The sequence below is a fragment of the Hemitrygon akajei genome, chromosome 18 (genome assembly GCF_048418815.1).
Source record: "Hemitrygon akajei chromosome 18, sHemAka1.3, whole genome shotgun sequence".
Taxonomy (NCBI): Eukaryota; Metazoa; Chordata; class Chondrichthyes; order Myliobatiformes; family Dasyatidae; genus Hemitrygon; species Hemitrygon akajei.
In genome coordinates this window covers 71,073,744-71,093,099 of record NC_133141.1, presented here as the reverse complement: position 1 = coordinate 71,093,099, position 19,356 = coordinate 71,073,744, and the positions used below count along the sequence as shown (strand labels likewise).

The 19,356-nt window shown below is 44.0% G+C and overlaps 2 protein-coding genes across 2 annotated transcripts in view; both read right to left on the bottom strand.

Annotated features, from left to right (window-relative positions):
- LOC140741512 (uncharacterized) overlaps positions 1 to 3,322 on the bottom strand; it is a 43,983-nt gene extending 40,661 nt beyond the window's left edge. Inside the window, exon 1 of the mRNA XM_073071800.1 lies at positions 3,235 to 3,322. Coding sequence (XP_072927901.1) covers positions 3,235 to 3,263 — 29 coding nt within the window. The 5' untranslated portion in view covers positions 3,264 to 3,322. The remainder of the gene's footprint in view (positions 1 to 3,234) is intronic.
- Positions 3,323 to 16,628: 13,306 nt separating this feature from the next.
- kpnb1 (karyopherin (importin) beta 1) overlaps positions 16,629 to 19,356 on the bottom strand; it is a 39,764-nt gene continuing 37,036 nt past the window's right edge. Inside the window, exon 22 of the mRNA XM_073071799.1 lies at positions 16,629 to 18,599. Coding sequence (XP_072927900.1) covers position 18,599 — 1 coding nt within the window. The 3' untranslated portion in view covers positions 16,629 to 18,598. The remainder of the gene's footprint in view (positions 18,600 to 19,356) is intronic.

Here is a 19,356-nt window from a genome sequence, read left to right as displayed (position 1 = left end):
CTGACCGTGAAATGACTTGGGATAGTTTATAATGTTATGATCAAATGCATAAAGATAGGAATGAGAAGGTTGTGTGCTTAAGGTTCACTGCAATCAGCTGCAGCTGAAATCTCCGTAATTATTTCACTGGAGGTACTTTCTTTCCGATGAGGCATTAAGCTGAAGCTTTCTGTTCTTAGAACTTTGTAGGCCAAGGTCCTGCACTGTTTTATACAAAACAACCAGCATTCGACAGATGTACCATGGTTACATCACTGCCTGGTATGGATTCTCCGGTGTACAGAATCGGAAAAAGTTGCAGAGGGCTGTAAACTCATCATGGGGACTAGCCTCCCCAGCATCAAGGGCACCTTCAAAAGGTGATACTTCAAAAAAAGATGGCATCCATCATTGAGGACCCAGGACAAGACAACTTCTTGTTGCAACCATCAGCAAGGTACATTTAAAGTCAGAGAAATGTATACAATATACATCCTGAAATACTTATTCTTCGCAAACATCCACAAAAACAGTGCCCCAAAGAATGAATGACAGTTAAATGTTAAAACCCCAAAGCCCCCAGCTCCCCCATCCCTTACGTAAGTGGCAGCAATGCAACAATCCCCCCCACCAGTAAAAAAAAATGCATTGGCACCCGCCACCGAGTACTCAAGCGTGCAGCAAAGCAACAATAAAGACACAGACTTGCAGTATCCCAAAGACTACTCGTTCACCCGGTAATTCGACACACCACAGGCTCTCTCTCGCTCCGTAATAAGGGAGAAAGAGATGTCTCCATTTCACAGCGAGACGGGAGACATAACAAACAACTCGCTGTTTAAAGTCTGTTGCGTTGCTTTTTCCGAGCTCTGTGCTCGAAGAACTCGGGTCTCTGGGCACACGGCCAGCTCGCTGCTTCCGATCTTCCGTCTCCCACGACACACCGGATTCCTGCAGAGGCACTGACCTTCGTTCTGCCCGTCTCCAGAGCCACAAGATCTCAGACCCTCAAAGGCAAGCAAAGCTCTTAGGCTGCATCCTTGGCATATCGAATTACAGCCAGTCGTGAAACCCCAAGACCGGGTCCCATTCCCGCACATTCAACATTTTAGGGACAGCTCCTTTCCCCTCTGTCATCCAGTTTCTGAACAGTCCATGAACACCACCTCACTATTTTTCTCCCTTTTTGCAGAGTTTATTTTTTATACCTATTTGTATGGTGTTGAGTAGGATCGGGTATCAGCCATGGTGGAGCAGACTTGATGGGCCAAATGGCCTGATTCTGCTCCTGTCTCTTATGGTCATTGTAACTTGGAGATATCTTATGTATTGCATTGTACGTACTGCTGCCACAAATAAACCCAATTCTGAAATAAAAACAAGCCAATGTGTTTACTCTCTAGCACAAGGCTTCCCAGCCTGGGGTCCATGGACGCCTGTTAATGGTTGGAGTCCATAGCACAAAAAAAGTTGTTAACATAAAGGACATCATTTGCTGCCATATCACCCTCAGGGCAACACTGTAGCGTAGTGTTTAGCACAACGGTATTATAACACCAGCAAGCCCAGTTCAGTTCCTGCCACTTTCTGGACTTTGTACAATCTCCCTGTGACCGCATTGTTTTCTCCTCCTACATTCCAAAGACATACAGGTTAGTAAATTAGTTACATGGGTGTAATTGAGTGGCTCGTACTGTATCTAAATCTGAATGTCATTATTTCAAGGTTGTTTGCTCTCCATGATTTCATCACTATTGCCCCACATTACAAGAGCTAAAAATGATTCTGACTTTTTTTATTATTATTTACAATATTCTTTGAGCAGGAACTCAGGATGGTCACCTGTAGATGAAAGGTGCAGTTTGCACTCCCCTTTTTAACAACCCTCCATCACTAAAGTATTGTGGCTGCAGTGTGCACAATCCACAAATGCTGATGACAACATAGGCCAAAGCAGGGGGAGCTTACAGGTAGGAGATTGAAAATCTGGCTGAGAGGTGTCATAACAACGACCTCTTATTCACTGTCAGCAAGACCAAAGGACCAATTATTGATTTCAGGAGAGAGAAAACAGAAGACCCTGAGCTAGTCTTCATTGGAGGATCAGAGGTGAAGAGGGTCAGTAACTTTAAATTCCTCAGTGTTATTATTTCAGAGGACCTGTCCTGGGCCCAGCACGTAAGCGCCATTATGAAGCGCCTCTACTTAAGGAGTTTGCAGACATTTGGCATGACATCTAAAACTTTGACAAACTTCTATAGATGTGTAGTGAAGAGTATATTGATTGGCTGTGTCACAGCCTGGTAAGGAAACACCAATGCCCTTGGACAGAAAATCCTATAAAAAGCCCTCCCACTATTGAGCATATCTACATGAAACACTTGTAGAAAAGCAGCATCCATCATTAGGGTCCCCCACCACCTCTTTTCACTGCTGCGTCAGGAAGAAGGTACAGGAGCTTCAGGACTCGTTAGTAATTACAGGAATAGTAATTACCCTTCAATCATCAGACTCTTGAACCAAAGGAGATAACTTCACTTGCCCCATCATTGAAATGTTCCCTCAACTAATGGACTCACTTTCAAGAACTCTTCATCTCACGTTCTCGTAATTTATTGCTATTTATTTATATTTGCATTTGCAGAGTTTATTATCCTCTGCACTCTGGTTGAACGCCCTAGTTGGTGCGGTCTTCATTGATTCTGCTATAGTAATGATTTGAGTATGCCTACAAGAAAATGAATATCAGGATTGTATATGGTGACGTATATGTATTTTGACAATAAATTTACTTTTAACTTTAATTACTTCTACAGGCTACTCTGACAGTAGGTACACAATGAGGAGGAAGTAGGGGGAGGTTGCAGGAGGCTGACCTGCGGGATATGGGGGAATAAGTGAGGGGAGTAGTTAAATGGGACGGGACTGTGGGGAGAGCAGGCCACGGCGACCGGATGGGGGAGGAGGGCAGTACCCCAGTTCGGTCGGGAGGAGACTCCGAGTGGTGGTAGCCGCCTGGATCAAGTGCGGGAAGGCAGTGGGGTTGGGAGCAGGCTCCGGATGCTGGTAGGAGCCCGGACCTGGTGGGGAAGGGAGCAGGCCCCCTGAAACCGCGGAGGGAGGGGCAACACTCCAGTACCGGAGAGGGTCGGGAAGGTTACAGCCTGAGGAGCGGTTCACCGAACTGGTCAGACTGAAACTAAAATCCGTCAGGGTTCAGCGCCCAGACCCCGGGTTGTCCGCGGTCGCACTCACCTTCTCGCCGCGACCAACACTTCCCCCATCGTTCGTTCACTCGCCCGGCCGACCGTTCAAACTGCACAACCGCCACAAACTCCTCCTGCCATTGGCTGATGTCTTTGGAACGTCATCGTTACGTCACGTTAAAGGGGAAGTCTGTTAGGCCTCTTAAGGGAACGAATTTTAAAAAACAGTAATCGGCGGATCTCGGAGTCAATTATCACCTACAGACAGTAAAATGTGAGGGTTTGCGGCAGTGCAAGACATAAAATTACTGAAATTAGTGTAAAAGGGTAAGGTGGATGCTACCCTTCATCAGGGTAGGGCAAGAGCTGGATAGGAAAGGGCAGATGCAGGAGGGAAGGGTGGGAATAGGCTCTTTCATTGATTATCTGTTATGTTGTATGACGTGGTCGATCATGGTCTTTCTATGTCCATCAACACCAGAAAATCTGTAGATGCTGGAAATCTTGAGTAACACACACAAAATGCTGGAGGAACTCAACAAGCCAGGCAGCATCTGTGGAAAAAAGTAAACAGCCTATGTTTCAGGCCAGGACCCTTCAGCAGGACCAATGTATCGGTATCAGTGGTCGCACAACCAGGACTTGTGATGGCTCCACGGTTTCGCGTCACCCTGATCTGGGGGGGGGGGTAACCAGGTGCTACACCTTGCCCAAGGGTGACCCGCAGGCCACTGGAAGGAAGGAGCCCCTTACACCTCCTTTGGCAGAGATATATCTCCAGCCCAGCTCCAGAGTGGTTGGGAATATACAGAGAGGTGCTGGAAAAAAGGATCAGTAACATCATGAAGCATCCCACCCACCCTGCTCATGGACTGTTTTTCCCACTCCTACACCAGGACAACCAGACTCAGAAACAGTGACTTTTCCTAAGCAGTGAGGCTGATCAACACCTCCACCCACTAGCCCACCCCTCCACACCCCCAACCATCACTGCTTTATCATTTCCTGTCAGAGTCACCTTGTGTACAGACACACCTGTGCCCAGCGTCACTGTATGGACACACAATCAATCTGTGTTTATAAGCTGTATTATGCATTTATATTTATTGAGTTTTTGTTTATTATTGTGTTCTTTATCTTCTTGTGTTTTACTTGGTGCTGCATCAGATCCAGAGTAACAATTATTTTGTTCTCCTTTACACTTGTGTGCTGGAAATGATGTTAAACAATCTCAAACTTGAATTGAACCTTGGAGGAACCTGCAGTGATGGAATCTGATAGGAGAGGAAGGTAGAACATGGAAAAAATAAGGGAGGTGGGGTGGGCAGATGGGAATCATCCAGGGAGGAAACTTGTGGTGTGTTGATAAATTGGTAACAATAAATTCCTCAGTGTTATGGACCTGCCCTGGACCCAGCAATTACTAGGAAAGTATGGCATCACCTCTACTCCATAGAGGATTACAATGATTTGGAATGACATCTGAAACTAAAAAATTTCTATAGATGTGTGGTGGAGAACATAAAGTTCAAGGTAAGTTTTAGTCTACAACCCTGAGATTCATCTCCTTGTGGGCATACTGAATAGTGACTATAACAGGGTCAATGCAAGATCAAGTAGCATACAGAAGACAACAAATTGTGCAAAGGTAAATATAAATAAATATCAAGAACATGAGTTAAGGAGTCAAAGTGAGATGATTACTTGTGGGAACATTTTAATGGGTGGGCAAGTGAGTGTAGTTATCCACTTTTGTTCAGGAACCTGATGGTTGATAGTAACTGTTCCTGAACCAGTTGATGCGAGTCCTGAGGCTCTTATACCTTCTACCCGATGGCAGCAGTGAGAAAAGAGCATGGCCTGGGTGGTTGGGATCTCGGATGATGGATGCTGCTTTATTATGACAGTGTTTCATGTAGGTGTGCTCAATGGTTGGGAGGGCTCTACCTATGATGTACTGGACCAGATCCACTACCGTTTGTAGGATTTTCTGCTCAAAGGCCATGATGCAGCCAGTCAATATACTTTCCACTACACATCTGTAGAAGTTTGTCAAAGTTTTTGATATCATGCTAAATCTCGCAGACTCCTAAGTAAGTAGCAGTGTTGTTATGCTTTCTTTGTAATTACATTGATGTGCTAGGCCAGGACAGGTCCTCTGAAATAGTAGCAGCCAGGAATTCAAAGTTGCTAACCCTCTTCACCTCTGATCCTTCAATGAGGACTGGCTCATGGACCTCTGGTTTCCTCCTCCTTGGTTCCTTGGTCTTACTGACATTGAGTGAGAGGTTGTTGTTATTACACCACTCAGCCAAGTTTTCAGTCTCCCTCCTGTAGGCTGATTCATCACCCACTGTGATACGGCCCACAACGGTGGTGTCATCAGCAAACTTATATATGGTGCTGAAGTTGTGCTTAGCCACACAGTCATAGGTGTAAAGTGAGTAGAGCAGGGGGCGAAGCACACATCCCCATGGTGCTGATGGAGATCATGGAGGAGAGGTTGCCAATCCAAACTGACTGGGGAAATCCAGGATCCAATTGCACAGGGAGCTATTGAGACCAAGGTCTTGGATTAGTTTTGAGGGGATGATAGTGTTAAATGCTGAGCTATAATTGATGAAGAACATCCTGATGTATGCACCTTTGCTGTCCAGATACTCCAGGGTTGAGTGAAGAGCCAATGAGATGCCTTCTGCTGTGGACCTGTTGTTCCGGTAGACAATTGGAGCGGATCCAAGTCACCTCTCAGGCAGGAGCTGATATGCTTCAACACCAACCTCTCATAACACTTCATCAGTGTGGATGTAGGTGCCACTGGGTGATCGATAGTCATTGGGGCAGGTCACCACACTCTTCTTGGACACCGGTATAATTGAAGCCTGCTTGAAGCAGGTGGGTACTATCTAGTAACACTGGGTATATTTAAAATGAAGGTTAATAGGCTCTTGATTAATCAGCCTGTCAAAGTTTACAGGGAGAAGGCAGGAGAATGAGGTTGAGAGGGATAATAAATCAGCCTTGATGGAATGGCACAGCAGACTCGATGGTCCGAATGGCCTAATTGTGCTCCTGTGTCTTATAGAATACCTATCCATCAAATATAGACCATTCTATTTGCCCCAGGAGTTCTCATCAGTGATCCTGACAGCAGCTTATATACCACCAGCGGCCAATTATAAGAAAGCACTCGCGAAACTACATGTCGTCTGCATTCAAGAAACAGCCCAACCTGAAGCACTTCACATTATAGTAGTATTTTGACTGACTACTTCACAGCCTGGTGTGGAAACACCAATGTCCTTGGATAGAAAATCCTACAAAAAGTAGTGGATCTGACCCAGTATATCACGGGTAAAGCCCTCCCCACCATTGAGCACAACAACATGGAGCGTTGTCACAGGAAAGCAGCATCCATCATCAGGGACCTCCATCACCCAGGACATGCCCTTTCCTTGCTCCTGCCATCAGGAAGGAGGTACAGGAACCTCAGGACCCACACCTCCAGGTTCAGGAACAATTATTACCCCTCAACCATCAGGAAGGAGGTACAGGAGCCTCAGGAGCCACACCACCAGGTTCGGGAACAGTTATTACCCCACAACCATCAGGAAGGAGGTACAGGAGCCTCAGGACCCACACCTCCAGGTTCAGGAACAGTTATTACCCCTCAACCATCAGGAAGGAGGTACAGGAGCCTCAGGACCCACACCACCAGGTTCAGGAACAGTTATTACCCCTCAACCATCAGGAAGGAGGTACAGGAGCCTCAGGCCCCACACCACCAGGTTCAGGAACAGTTATTACCCCTCAACCATCAGGAAGGAGGTACAGGAGCCTCAGGCCCCACACCACCAGGTTCAGGAACAGTTATTACCCCTCAACCATCAGGAAGGAGGTACAGGAGCCTCAGGACCCACACCACCAGGTTCAGGAACAGTTATTACCCCTCAACCATCAGGAAGGAGGTACAGGAGCCTCAGGACCCACACCTCCAGGTTCAGGAACAGTTATTACCCCTCAACCATCAGGAAGGAGGTACAGGAGCCTCAGGACCCACACCACCAGGTTCGGGAACAGTTACTAAGCCTCAGCCATCAGGCTCTTGAACCAAAGGGGATAACTTCACTCCACTTGTCCCATCATTGAAATGTTCCCACAACCTATGGACTCACTTTCAAGGACTCTTCATCTCATGTCCTCGATATTTATTGCTTATTTATTATTATTATTATTATTTCTTGCTTTTTGTATTTGCACAGTTTGCTGCCTTTTGCATTCTGGTTGAACACCCAGGTTGGTGCAGTCTTTAATTCATTCTGTTATGGTTATTATTCTATTATAGATTTATTGAGTATGCTGCAAGAAAATGAATCTCAGGGTTGTATGTGGTGACATACATGTACTTTGATAATAAATTTACTTTGAACTTTGAATTTGTTTTATTATTGTCACACGTACAATGGAAAAATGTTGTTTGAATGCCATCCAAACAGATAATTTCATCATTTCAGCACGGGAGATTTGTGGAGCACCCAGGTGAAAAGTGAAGTGTCATTCCTCTAAAGCATTTGGTTTCATCCTGGACTCTAAAAGGCATTGTATTTCACCACAAACAAATTAGGTGGCCATAGCAGGCAAGATCTCCACATTCCAAAAATACTTCTGTCTTTCTGATCAGAATTCAAAAATTAGACAACGTGTATTTCTTTCCTTAATATTCAATTGATTTTTAACTTGAAAGTTTAGTCAAGTCACTTTTTATTGTCATTTTGACCATAACTACTGGTACGGTACACAGTAAAAACGAGACAACGTTTTTCAGGACCATGGTGCTACATGAAACAGTACAAAAACTACACTGAACTCCATGAAAACAACACAGAAAAAAGAAACTACACTAAACTACAGACCTACCCGGGACTGCATAAAGTGCACAAAACAGTGCAGGCTTTACAATAAATAATAAGCAAGACAATAGGCACAGTAGAAGGCAGTAAGTTGGTGTCAGTCCAGGCTCTGGGAATTGAGGAGTCTGATAGCTTGGGGGAAGAAACTGTTACATAGTCTGGTCGTGAGCCAGATTTACAAAAAAATCATTTCTGCCTTTAACAAAACAAGAAGTTTCTTCACATGAATTCGGTTAAAATTAACTGCATCGACCTTATCTGCATCTACAAAAATATAACATTGTCTGTGATGGCAGCAATAGCCAGCAAAGAGGTAGAGCTAGTCTTTGCATCTACATAAAAAATAGTCGGATCTGATCTTCAGCTGTCCAATTTCTTGCCCTATTCCTAGCTTCTTTTAGTATGCAGAAACTTGTTCTGAAGGTAATGATCAAGTCTCTGGTCCTTGTAGGTACAAACAGTCCAAGTCTGTACCCACCATCATTTCTGGTTTTACACTAATCATGTCTCAACCCATTTTATCATTCCAGATTAACTCAAATTTTCCAGTTCCTCTTCTGCCTGTTGGGTGATGGGGTGGAGATGCTTCACTACCAGATGAACTCAATGCCTTCTATGTCTGCTTTAAAAGGGAGAACACAACTACAGGTGTGAAGATCCCTGCTGCACCTGATGACCCTGTGATCTCCGTCTCAGAGGCTGATGTTAGGCTGTCTTTAAAGAGAGTGAACCCTCGCAAGGTGGAAGGCCCTGCTGGAGATCCTGGTAAAGCTCTGAAAACCTGTGCAAACCAACTGGTGGGTGTATTCAAGGACATTTTCAACCTCTCACTGCTACAAGTGGAAGTTCCCACTTGCTTTAAAAAGGCAACAATACCAGTGCTTAAGAATAATGTGAGCTACCTTAATGACTATCACCTGGTGGCACTCACTGCTCTACTCTCTTTACACCCATGACTGTGTGACTGGGCATAGTTCAAATACCATCTATAAATTTGCTGATGATACAACCATTGTTGGCAGAATCTCAGATGGTGACGAGATAGCGTACAGGAGCGAAATATGCCGACTAGTGGAGTGGTGTCACAGCAATAACCTGGCACTCAACGTCAGTAAGACGAAAGAATCAGAATAAGAAAAAGAATCAGAAAGACGCTTTGCAATTCGCCTACCGGAGCAACAGGTCATTGGCAGATGCCATCCCTCTGGCACTACATTCCTCCTTAGAACACCTGGAGAATAAAGACGCATATGTAAGGCTCCTTTTCGTTGACTACAGCTCTGCCTTTAATACCATCATTCCAAATAAACTGATTCCTAAGCTCTGGAACCTGGGTCTTAGCACTCAGATCTGCAGCTGGATCTTCAACTTCCTCACAGACAGGACCCAGGCTGTAAAGATAGGGGACAAGCTCTCCTCTTCAATCACTCTGAGCACCGGTGCCCCACAAGGCTGTGTACTCAGCCCCCTGCTGTACTCACTGTACACCCATGATTGTGTAGCCAAGTTTCCATCAAACTCAATATATAAGTTTGCTGATGACACCACAATTGTAGGCCGTATCTTGGGTAATGATGAGTCTGAGTACAGAGAGGAAATTAAGAACCTGGTGGCATGGTGCGAAGACAATAACCTATCCCTCAACATCAGCAAGACGAAGGAATTGGTTGTTGACTTCAGAAGGAGCAGCAGACCGCATGACCCCATCTACATCTGTGGTGCGCAGGTGAAACAGGTCAAAAGCTTTAAGTTCCTCGGGGTAATTATCACAAATGACCTGACTTGGTCTAACCAAGCAGAGTCCACTGCCAAGAAGGCCCACCAGCGCCTTTACTTCCTGAGAAAGCTGAAGAAATTTGGCCTTTCCCCTAAAACCCTCACGAATTCTTATAGGTGCACCGTAGAAAGCATTCTTCTAGGGTGCATCACAACCTGGTATGGAAGTTGTCCTGTCCAAGACTGGAAGAAGCTGCAGAAGATCATGAACATAGCCCAGCACATCACACAAACCAATCTAACATCCTTGGACTCACCGCACGTTGTCGGAGCAGTGCTGCAAGGATAATCAAGGACACGACCCACCCAGCCAACACACTTTTTGTCCCTCTTCCCTCTGGGAGAAGGTTCAGGAGCATGAAGATTTGTACGGCCAGATTTGGGAACAGCTTCTTTCCAACTGTGATAAGACTGCTGAACGGATCCTGACCCGGATCTGGGCCGTACCTTCCAAATATCCAGACCTGACTTGCACTACCTTACTTTCCCTTTTCTATTTTCTAATTATGATTTATAATTTAAATTTTTATTACATTTACTTTGATTTGTACTTCAGGGAGTGCGAAGCGCAGAATCAAATATCGCAGTGATGATTGTACGCTCTAGTATCAATTGTTTGGTGACAATAAAGTATAAGAGCTGATTGTGGACTTCAGGAAGGGTAAGACAAAGGAACACATACCAATCCTCAGAGTGATCAGAAGTGGAGAGAGTGAGCAGTTTCAAGTTCCTGGGTGTCAAGATCTCTGAGGATCTAACCCGATCCCAACACATCGATGTAGTTATAAAGAAGGTAAGACAGTGGCTATACTTCATTAGGAGTTTGAAGAAATTTGGCATGTCAACAAATACACTCAAAAACTTCTATAGCTGTACCATGGAGAGCATTCTGACAGGCTGCATCACTGTCTGGTATGGGGGGTGGAGGCTACTGCACAGGACCGAAAGAAGCTGCAGAGGGTTGTAAATTTAGTCGGCTCCATCTTGAGTACTAGCCTACAAAGTACCCAGGACATCTTCAGGGAGCAGTGTCTCAGAAAGGCAGTGTCCATTATTAAGGACCTCCAGTACCCAGGGCATGCCCTTTTCTCACTGTTACCACCAGGTAGGAGGTACAGGAGCCTGAAGACACACACTCAACGATTCAGGAACAGCTTCTTCCCCTCTGCCATCAGGGAGGAGGTACAGGAGCCTGAAGACGCACACTCAACGATTCAGGAACAGCTTCTTCCCCTCTGCCATCGGGGAGGAGGTACAGGAGCCTGAAGACACACACTCGACGATTCAGGAACAGCTTCTTCCCCTCTGCCATCAGGGAGGAGGTACAGGAGCCTGAAGGCACACACTCAATGATTCAGGAACAGCTTCTTCCCCTCTACCATCAGGGAGGAGGTACAGGAGCCTGAAGACACACACTCAACGATTCAGGAACAGCTTCTTCCCCTCTGCCATCAGGGAGGAGGTACAGGAGCCTGAAGACACACACTCAATGATTCAGGAACAGCTTCTTTCCCTCTGCCATCAGGGAGGGGGTACAGGAGCCTGAAGGCACACACTCAATGATTCAGGAACAGCTTCTTCCCCTCTACCATCAGGGAGGAGGTACAGGAGCCTGAAGGCACACACTCAGCGACTCAGGAACAGCTTCTTCCCCTCTGCCATCCGAGTCCTAAATGGACATTGAATCTGTGGACATTACTTCACTTTTTATTTCTGTTTTTGCATGATTTTTAATCTATTCAATATATGTATACTGTAACTGATTTATTATTATTTTGTTTTGGTTTCTTCTATATTATGTATTGCATTGAACTGCTGCTGCTGCTAAGTTAACAAATCAAACAACACATGCCAGTGATAATAAACCTGATTCTGATATGTCTCTGCCATTCTCCTTCCCTCCACTAGCTGCACCTGCTTAGACCCCCCCACCCCCCAACCACATGAAGCCATGGGAGAAGGGAGTGGATGGTCGTGTGATCTGCACTGGCTGCTCATAAGTTCTGGTTAAATGACCACTGATGTCAGGCAGACAATCTCTGAAAAGTATTGATAATGGCTGGGGTCACCTGTCATGAAAAGACTCTGCCCAAAGGACAATGGCAAACCACTTCTGTAGAAAAGTCATGATCATCTACATCATACGACATGGCACATAATGATATCTCAACCCCTTTAATATTTCCCCAGATTGACTGAAATTTTCCAGGTTCTACCACACCCCATTCCCCACCCCACTCTGGTGCCCCGCTTTCTTTCTTTTCTCTCGTATTTCACCATCCTTCTTCAGCCCTTTACCTCTTCTCACTTCATCACCCCTCCCACACCCACCTTTACCTGGTCTCACGTATCACCTGCACAAGAGATTCTGCAGATGCTGGAAATCCAAAGTCACACACACACACACACACACAAAATACTGGAGGAACTCAGCAGGTCAGGCAGCATCTCTGGAAAATAATAAACGGTCAGCATATTGGGTTGAGACTATTCTTCAGAACTGGTAAACAAGACGGAAGATGCCAGAATAAAAGGGTGGGGGGAGGGGAAGGATAGCTAGAAGGTCATAGGTGAAGCCAGGTGGCAGGAAAGGTAAAGGGTTGGAGAAGGAATTTGACAGGAGAGGAGAGTGGACAATGGGAGAAAGGGAGGGAGGAGGGACACCCAGGGGGTGGTGACAGGCAGGTGAGGAGAAGAGGAAAGAGCCAAATTGGGGAAAAGGAGGAGGGAAGAGTTACTAGAAGAAATTGATGTTCATACCATCAGGTTGAAGGCTAACTAGACAGAATTATATATATTTATAGGTGCTGCTTCTCCACCCTGAGAGTAGCCTCATTGTGGCACAAGAGGCCATGGACAGGAATGGGGATAGGAATGAAAATGGTTGGCCATTAGGAAATTCTACTTTTTGTGGATGGAGCAGAGGTGCTCAACGAAGCAATCTCCCAATCTATGTCGGGTCTCACCAACGTAGAGGAGGCCACATTGGGAGCACCGGACACAATAGACTACCTATACAGATTCACAGTTGAAGCGTTGCCTCACCTGGAAGGACTGTTTGGTGCCCTAAATGGAGGTGGAGGAAATGAATAGGCAGTTATAGCATTTCTGTCATTTGCAGGGATAAGCGCCAGGAAGGAGATTAGTGAGGAGGGACGAATGGACAAGGGAGTCATGGAAGGAGCGATTGCTGCAGAAAGCAGAGTAGGGTGAGGTAGGATCCCGTTGAAGATGACGGAAATGGCGGAGAATGATGTGTTGGATGTAGAGGTTCATTGGGCAGTAGATGAGGACAAGAGGAACTCTCTCCCTGTTAGAGCAGTAGGAAAATGGGGTGAGTGTGTATGTCTGGGAAATGAAGGAGGGCAGCATCAGTGGTGGAGAATGAGAAACCACATTCTCTGAAGGAGGAGGATATCTCTAATATCCTGAAAAGGAAAATCACATACTGAGAACAGATGCGATCAAAACGAAGGAAATGAGAAAAGGGAATAGCATTTTTACAGGGAACCTCATTGAAACCTATTGAACGTGGAGTGTCCTTTTAGAAGATGGGGAAGAATTCTTTAGCCAGGGTGGTGAATCTTTGGAATTTGTTCCCACAGCCAGCTGTGGAGGCCAAGTCATTGGGTATATTTAAGGTAGAGGTCGATTAATCAAGAAATGAAGGGATACGGGGAGAAAGTAGGAGATTGGGGCTGAGAGGGAAAGTGGAATCAGCTGTGATGAAACGGCAGAGCAGACTCGATGGGCCAAATGGTCTAATTATGCTCCTATATCTTACGGTCTAAACAGAGATAACTATCAGTGAAGGAAGCTTTTGTGAATGTTGTAACTAGCAATTGAGGAATAAGGCAGGTTGGGGCAGTGTGCATCAATATCACCAGTCACTCCAATTGTTATCTCATTCCCAGACTGCACAATGTCAGAATCAGAATTAGGTTTAATATCTCCTGCATATGTCACGATTCAACAGCAGCACATTATGAAACATAACTGTAAATTAAAATATATATTAAAAAGTTAAATTAAATGAATAGTGCAAAAAGAGTAAATAAAAGTAGTGAGGTAGCGTTAATGGGTTCAATATTCATTCAGAAATTGGATGATTTCTGAATCAGGGAAGCTGTTCCTGAATAGTTGTGTGTCTTCAGGCTCCTGTACCTCCTCTCTTATGGTAGCAATGAGAAGGCATGTCCTCGGTGATGGGGTCCTTAATGATGGATGCTGCCTTTTTGAGGCATCGCTCCTTGAAGATGACCAGGATGCTGGGGAGGCTAGTACCCACGACAGAGCCGAGTTCTCAACCTTCGGCAGCTTATTTTGATCCTATGCAATGCAGGAGGGAGGACCCCTGACTGAGTGCAGGAGGGAGATTAATTAAAAAGTTAAATTAAATGAATAGTGCAAAAAGAGTAAATAAAAGTAGTGAGGTAGCGTTAATGGGTTCAATATTCATTCAGAAATTGGACGATTTCTGAATCAGGGAAGCTGTTCCTGAATAGTTGTGTGTCTTCAGGCTCCTGTACCTCCTCTCTTATGGTAGCAATGAGAAGGCATGTCCTCGGTGATGGGGTCCTTAATGATGGATGCTGCCTTTTTGAGGCATCGCTCCTTGAAGATGACCAGGATGCTGGGGAGGCTAGTACCCACGACAGAGCCGAGTTCTCAACCTTCGGCAGCTTATTTTGATCCTATGCAATGCAGGAGGGAGGACCCCTGACTGAGTGCAGGAGGGAGATTAATTAAAAAGTTAAATTAAATGAATAGTGCAAAAAGAGTAAATAAAAGTAGTGAGGTAGCGTTAATGGGTTCAATATTCATTCAGAAATTGGACGATTTCTGAATCAGGGAAGCTGTTCCTGAATAGTTGTGTGTCTTCAGGCTCCTGTACCTCCTCTCTTATGGTAGCAATGAGAAGGAATGTCCCCCCCCCCCATACTAGATGGTGATGCAACCAGTTAGAAGACACTCTACAGTATATCTGCAGAAATTTGCAAATGTCTTTTGTCACACACCAAGTCTCCTCAAACTCCTAATCAAATAAAGCATCTTAGTAACTGCATCAATACGTTGGGCCTAGGATAGATCTTCAGATACCCAGGAACTTGAAACTGCTTACCCTACCCTTTCTATTTATGATCTCTAAGTGAAGATAGGTGTGTGTACCCTCACCTCACCCTTTTTGAAATCCATAATCAATTCTTTGGTCTTACTGACAACGTGTGCAAGTTGTTGCTGAGTGCAATGTAAATGTTGTGGGAGGGGAAAGGGACTTATTTTTGCTGTTTGATGCTTGCATTCTGTTCTGCCAAGCACCGTGGGCATGCTTTGTTGGTGCTAGAATGTGACACTTGTGGGCTGCACCCAGCACACACAGGTTATGTTGGTTATCAGTGCAAATGATGCATTTCACTATTTTGATGTACAGTGCATGTGATAAATAAATCTGAATCTTAATCTACTAACAACCAGGAGGTACAGCAGCATGAAGTTCCACAGCACCAGACTGAGGAAAAGCTACTTTCCTACAACCATCAGGTTCTTGAACTGACCTGCACAACTCCTGATGAAGGGCCTTGGCTTGAAATGTCAGCTGTTTATTTCCAGAGGCTGCTTGAACTTCTGAGTTCTTCCAACATTTATATTTGTTGTTTTTGATTTCCAGCATCTCTTCTTCTCTTGTATTTATGATTTTCAGCACAACTCCAATCTTATTTCAATAAGGATATTATCTATTACACTACCATAGACCTTTTATTTGCATTAGTGCCTTGTCCTTGCACAATTTATCTGTACCTATGATCCTGATGTAAGTTCTCCTTCGTATCTGAACCTCTTATTTTTGTGCAGATGACAACACAATTGACTTAAAACTTTAGAAAACAAGGAAACCACAGCACCCAGATAACAGGTACAAGAACCGTGAAGATAGTACCCAAGGACATAATGGAACCCTATCATTGGTATGTTGCATCAGTGTTACCAAAATTGCAGTACCTCTCATGAAGGCACCTGCCATGTCCATTCTGGGCAGCTCATTTACCTTTGGTCCCCACCACTCAGTTCTCACCTGTGGTTCATATGCCCAACGGCCATTTTGCAAGGCTCCTCGCCCACATTAGATTTCTTCAATTAAGGTTAGAGAGCCCTATACTGGCAGCTCACACCATGCCATGCCTAAAATTCAAAACATCATACCCAATGTTATTCTCAAATCAACCAGGACCAGGCAGGTAACTAGGCAACATTCTCACCCACCATCCAGGATACACACACTTGTCACTGCTGCCACCAGGGAGGAACAACAGGAACTTCATTTACCACAACACTGATTTCACAACCTATGTGACTTTACAACTCGTGCTCAGTATTATTTACTGCTTATTAGTACTTTTTGTATTGACATGCTGCCATTGGAGGAGGTCTCCAGCAGGTTCACAAGAATCTCAGGAAGGGTTAAAATAAGGAGCAGTTTTATAGTGGAAAAAGCCATTACACAGGGGCAGTTCCACTCTCTTGGCCTCAAAAATCTTGGTCCAGTGACATCAAAAATCTTCCATGACTGGAGACCTGATCTGGATTCGTAAGGGCATCAAAGATTACAGGGAGAAGGCAGGAGAATGAGGTTGAGGGATAATAAACCAACCACAATGGAATGGTAAAGACTCAAAGGGCTGATCTGTTCCATGTCTTATGGAAACTTATTGCTCTTTAATACTTTGACCAGAACAAAAACATCACATTAAGACAGATATTTTCTATTTCTCAGTGTACTTTATTATCCTGTTTTCTACAGCTGAAAGCCCACAGGACAGCAACAGGTAGCACTGAGGAATGATCAGAATTCCCCATCAGTACGATCTCCAAAGTACAAAATAAAGGCATGAAAAGGCCCAGATCTTTCCCAGTATTCAATTATTAACTGGATAAAACACCCTTTTGCCAGTGTAAATACATGGTGCCTCTCTTCTCAGCCTACACTGAAGTGGTACGATTAACTCCACCAAACTGCATTAACCTCTGACACTAAGGCACATATCCAATACCCTGTTTCAGTTGGATTATATTGTGTGGAACAAGTACTTATTTCAGCGATTACATAATGTAAAATGTAAGTACCAGTTGTGCTGGGGAATGTTTTGACACTTTTTAAATTCAGACTTGGTTGGAAAAATATGCCACTTTGTTTACAAGTGTGCCCTGTTTAGTTAATGTCTGATACCAAATGCAGTGAGACATAAATAAAACTTGTTTTACGTTCCTAATCAAATACAAGATAAATCACCAAGCAGTTTGAATGGCATTTTGCATGCCCACTTTCAATATGAAATTTGATGTTTTTTCCTCCAAGCTCTTTAGAAATCCAAAGCATGACCTGAATACAATTAGTAAATCTTTGGCACTCTTGTTGTTTCAGCTGCTACAGTACAAATTGAAAATTGAGGGGAAGGGATTCCAAAGTGCTATCCGGCAGATTAGGGCATAATGCATTTTCATTTTGATTTCTTTAACCTTTTCAAATCCCTCTGCATCATTTACACTTTTCACAGTTTTAGTTCACTTTACACAGGGGAAAGAAAGGCTTTTTTCCTTTTAAAGAGATAGTATCCTTCATGTATGAAGATAAAGCGACAAGCCCTCAGCCTATCTGCGGCCAAATAGCCATCAATTTTTATTTATTTTTTTTAAAAATCGGGGTCGGCAAAGATGGTGGTGATGGGGGTGGGGTTGTAGAAAGACAAAAGAGGGTTTATAATCACCATCACCACACCAAAAAAATTTTTTTTTTTTTTTATAATATATATAGGGCCATGTCAAATTATTTGTCCCCAGCCCACCACATTTGCATGACCACAATCCCTTTGTTAGCCTACATGCATTGAATTTTGGAAAAAGAACACCTAAACACACCAGTTATTTTCTATGCCAGCCTCCACATAGAACACAATGCATCTATTTTTTTTCCAAAGCAAATGGCAGTAACACTGCTAAAAATAGGCCACCTTTTCTAAAGGTCTATACAAAATCTGTTGTATTTTAGAGAAACTATATTGGATATTTTCAAAAATAGTTGGAATAGGTTAAATGGCATGTTGCTTGAATCTGATTCAAGGGTTTAAAATATAGCCAATGCAAGCTACTTAAAAAGGGGATACCATCTCCTTAAACTAGGCTGAAGTCTAGCTGAAAGCTTCGCACAAGGAAGCTCTGAGCATTCATCAGTGTTTCCCGACAGACAGTAACTCTCATTGTGCTGCTTCAGTAGATTGAACTCTTTAATGCAAATGCTAACCATTTTAAGTAAATTGTAATGAATCTGAAGTAGAGAAAGTGTATGCCTTTTCACTCACACACTCATCCCTGACCAAGAACCTCAACCTCATGCACCAATTTCCATGTAGTACGATTACATCAGCCAGGCTGAGGATTGGATTTTCCTCCCAGCAGCAATGCTCATAATCCTTTTGGAATTTATTTTCTGAAAACACTCCCGTTGTTTGACAGAAGGGGTCTTCTTCTCGTTCTTGTTGCAGGTTACGTTGGCCTTTGTTGCGGCGTTCAATCCTGGATACTGCTGGATCAGGTGGTGTGATGCAAACCTCACTCACTCACTCGCACATTCTCAAACATTCAACATCCTTGCACACTCCTCACTTCTGTTCCAAAGATTTGAGAATTCCAGTGGGGTCTCAGGTGTTTTCCTTATCCCAATGTTGACACAAATCTGCAACACAAAGTCATTAAAACCTATTAATAGCTATCAAAACATCCAACTCAATTTTGAAAGTGACCAACTTAAAATGAAGCAATAAATAATTCCAAGAACCTTGGAGAATCCTCAATCTCCACCCACCCCTCCATTGGATAGCAGTTTCCAGCCAAATTAAGGAACACTGCAACTGTTGCTCAGCTGATCTAAGTGTAAACGAAGATCCCTAAAGTCCTTTCCATTTTACACGCACCTTCAATCCACCCTCCTCCCAGAGCATCCATATATTTGCTCAGGGCACATCACTTGCCCTGATCATTGAAACCAGAACCCTGAATGGAATACTTTCCACTGATTGTAATGCCACCATAATCCATCAATTTTTTTCTCTGCACATCACACTTATGATCATAATTTTTTTTAATAGTCTAGCAACCCAACCCAATTCAGATTAAAATGATCCAACCAGTCTTAACCACCTCCAAACTACTACTGTGGTCAGACAGCTACAATTATTCTCTCCCACCCCCCCCCAAACCCCATACTCTGAAAGAAAGGCTCTCCATTGCTAAGCAACTTTCCCTGTTACATTAATCTGGGTGTTCCAATGCCAATGGGTATCTTCCTTCCATTCTTCAGACTTTCCCCCTTTCCAATAAACTTAAATTTCTAATTAAAACTTTTCCCAATTCCATAATGACTTTATCAACAATCCTGGATTTCCTCACAATTGAAACCTCCCACAATGAGTCCACGAGAAATGAAAGTGCTT